At 47.3% G+C, this 3458-nt stretch overlaps 1 protein-coding gene across 1 annotated transcript; it reads right to left on the reverse strand.

The window, feature by feature from the left end:
• Positions 1-168: 168 nt before the first annotated feature.
• On the reverse strand, positions 169-618 carry PHACADRAFT_202662 (uncharacterized protein; the record flags this gene model as incomplete). The annotated part of the gene is made up of 2 exons (XM_007402825.1): positions 169-256; positions 311-618. 2 exons carry the CDS (start codon positions 616-618, stop codon positions 169-171), a joined length of 396 nt encoding a protein of 131 aa, XP_007402887.1.
• Between the last annotated feature and the right edge of the window lie 2840 nt (positions 619-3458).

The following is a 3458-nucleotide window of genomic DNA, read 5'->3' on the forward strand; positions in this document are numbered from 1 at the left end:
CACTGATTCAGTACTGATATGGCATTAATTTGTACGGGACAAATACGCGTAAAATTTTCGGCGACTGCAGATTGGCCTGCGAAGCACTGTAACAGCGTTGTAACATTCCCATGGTGCCGACTTTCAGCGCCTGGATATTCCCAATAAGGCAAAAACAATATCATTTTTTCAGTTCCATGGTGCAAAATTCCTCTCAGCTGCCGCGTAAACTGCAGTCCAATCGTTGCAGACTGTCTCGATGTAGTGTGTCACCGCACTGCCCGCGCATCGATGAACATTCGAGATTTCAGGGAGGTCAGGTTGAGCTCACAGTCCCGCCTTACTGTACTCTAGGTGAGTGTCGGCAATACACAGTACGCTTTGTCTGATGTAGTTGAGACAGTGCTTTCGCAACGGCGAAGGCTTTCCTGAGACGTAGTCGTCCCGGAGGATGTCTAGGCATCGAAGCTGGTGGAAGAGGGCTAGGCTGTATGTTTGCGTTTCCTCGCCCTCTTGCAGGCGTATGAGATGTCCTCCGGATGGCATGAGGTTGGCCCATTCTTGAGCACCGACGGACGTGTTGAGTTGGTATCGAGCCGACGTGTCAACGATCATCCTTACGGGCCTGTTCTCTTCCATCTTCAGATGCTTCACGGCGTTGCCTGCAAGTAACCAGTCAGCGGGGCTTTACAAGTCTTTGCAGGAAATTACTCGCCCGGAACGATATTGGAGAGTATGGCCCGGCCAGGACGAAAGGCCGAGAATGCCAGCATGACAGTCACCAATGCTTCGCACTGCAGCTTCATTGGGTGCGAGACAATGATGGGGGATTGTAGGTGCTCTGAGATACTTGGCCGCATGAAAAGATCTAACAGGTTGTGACAGTGTTCGCATGCGCGTTAGAATTTCATACACAGAGTGACATATCCAGTTGAGTGTAGATTATAACGCTCCATGATAAAAAATTCTGATGTTTGATCCCATCTAGGGGTAGAAGCTAATCTACCAATCGTGTCATGATACTATCACACAGAAGCAGCTAGGAATGCTGTGGTATGAACAGTTACGGACCCCGCGCTCCGCTAAGATGAAAGGTGATTGTTTCATATGAATGGTTCACATTTTCACGCTGTCTATCACAGGCTTCTTCGGACCTTCAAGTCCTCGAATCATTCCGCCGAGAACTTGATATCGTACTGCACCATGCGGCCTGTGTCTTAGCATTGCTATTGCATCAGCTACCTATGACTGGAGTCATCTATATGCAACACGCCGAGTTGCTTCTGATGCCCTTCGCTGCGTGCTTCTCCTAGAAGAGTACTTGCTCCGTGAAATTCATATCACCGGCCATAACAAACTCGTTACTACGCGGCAAGGCGTGGTATGCTTGGCCTTTTCGCGTGAGTATCTTTGTTCTGAGTCGGCACCAGCACCTTTTTTCTTCAGAAATCACCTGCGTATACTGCGGTCTGTCTTCTGGGCCACTGCCCTTTCGATGGAAGTCATTAGAAGGGCTAGTTCGTCCGCGAGCTCCGGAGCTTCACCGGCTTCAGTCAAGTACAGGGAACATTGCTCATTGTTGCTCAATTAGTACGTGTCTTTGATTACATCCAATCAGCTACGGTCATCGACTCGGTACAAAAGTCCACAGTGGGTATGACCGCTATTAGGAGGAATCCAACAACACTCAAACACCCCCAACTAGAAGTAATGACGACTTTGCTCCGCGTCTTGACTTTTCTCACAGCCTTTGTATTGGCTGCTCGCGAGATAAGCGGCGTACCAATTGACTGTCCAGATACTTGTGGGTCTAGTATGCGTGGCTATCATGTTTCAAGTTCGCTAACTACCCTGATTACGTAGCGGTCTCCGATTGGACTAGCAACGGAAACTCTGCCTCTGGAAAGAGAGACTGCCTCAAATCTCTTATGCCCGACTTCTGAGGTGATCTCGACCTTACTCTGTTTTGTAGCGTACAGACGCTAACCGCACGACCTCATCTTTGTGCAGCAGCAGCCTTTCGCTATTCTATGACTGAGAAAGTTCATCGCAGGAGAGCTCATGTATAGCTGTAGGACTCAAGTCAAAACTTGCATACATTGAGTCATAAGTTATGTCATAATGTGTGGCCCGGAGAGCCCTGCTGGCAATCATAATGATGACTTCATAAAAATAATTTCTGTATGATGAGCCCAGAGACTGAAACGGCTGTAAAAACCGTAAAACTCAACACCCTACGACAACGGCCTGTGTTGCTGCTGTCTGGATGGTTGGTGGTGCTGCCTAGGTTCTGGCCGCTTCCTCGCTTGTCACCCCACACGCGCGTCTTTGTTCTTGTACACGGCTTTCACGACTGATCTGCCACCCAACTTACGTGCTGATCATCAAGCACTAGACATCACGGATACGCCACTCCCTAGATTATTGTTAGCGACCGTTTTTACTCAATCATACCAGGCACTGCACTCTTACGCTTTGCATCAATATTGGCATCAATACATCATGGCCCAGCGCTCAGTCGTGGCTACTGGCATCATTAATATTTAGACTCCGTAGCAAGGAACTTCAAGCACGAGACGAATTAGGATGTCTTTTTGGTTAAAAGAGGCATGAAAAGAGCTTAACAACATTTTCCGAAAATAGCCTTGCTCTTTCAGTGAAGAAGATGCAAAACATTTTCAGCGGAAATAGTACCAAAAGAAGGAGCACTATTTTTGGAAATATCTTTAGTGATACCGTGTATTTGTGATGCAAAGAGAAACTTTTGCGCCTATCCAGGTGAAAATAGATGCCCTAGGTTCATCTGTAAGCAGTGTAGATATTGTCATTACTCTTTGCATCGCAACTATATGGCTTTTGCACTACGAAACATTTCCAAAATAATGCTCCTCCTTTTAGTACTATTTCCGCCGAAATTTTCTCACATCTTTTCCGCTGAAAGGGTCGGGCTATTTTTAGAAAATGTTGTTGTGCCTCTTTAAGCCGAAAAGCTCTCTTGATTTGTCTCGTGAAGGAGACTCGGAATGTTTACCCCACATGCTTAGGCGCTGAGCGCAAACCACTGACGATTGATTACAGTTTCATGGGTACAACATCGACTTCTTCGGCTAACCACACATACGCGGTGCATTCGGTTATTGCCACGTAATCTTGGTCAGTATATCCGGTGCCGTCTCTCTGGCCCGCCATTCATCTTTTCCTTCTATACCTTCCTTCGCCTACCTCACTATGAAGCTTAGTGCGCTACTCACATCGTCTCTATGTCTCGCGGCTATAACTACCGGTGTCCAAATGTATCGTTATCTTCAAGCACAGAAACATTCAACCGTGACCAGAAGAAACGATTTTGCTGCGTGTGATGGTACAGAGAAGAGCTGTCCAACATTTTGCCTAGACTTACTCAAACAATTTCAGAGCATAACATCCTTCCCTGTCTCGACGTCGACCCCGAGCAGGTCGAAATGATACTCGAGGAAACC

Source organism: Phanerochaete carnosa (assembly GCF_000300595.1).
Source record: "Phanerochaete carnosa HHB-10118-sp unplaced genomic scaffold PHACAscaffold_463, whole genome shotgun sequence".
NCBI lineage: Eukaryota > Fungi > Basidiomycota > Agaricomycetes > Polyporales > Phanerochaetaceae > Phanerochaete > Phanerochaete carnosa.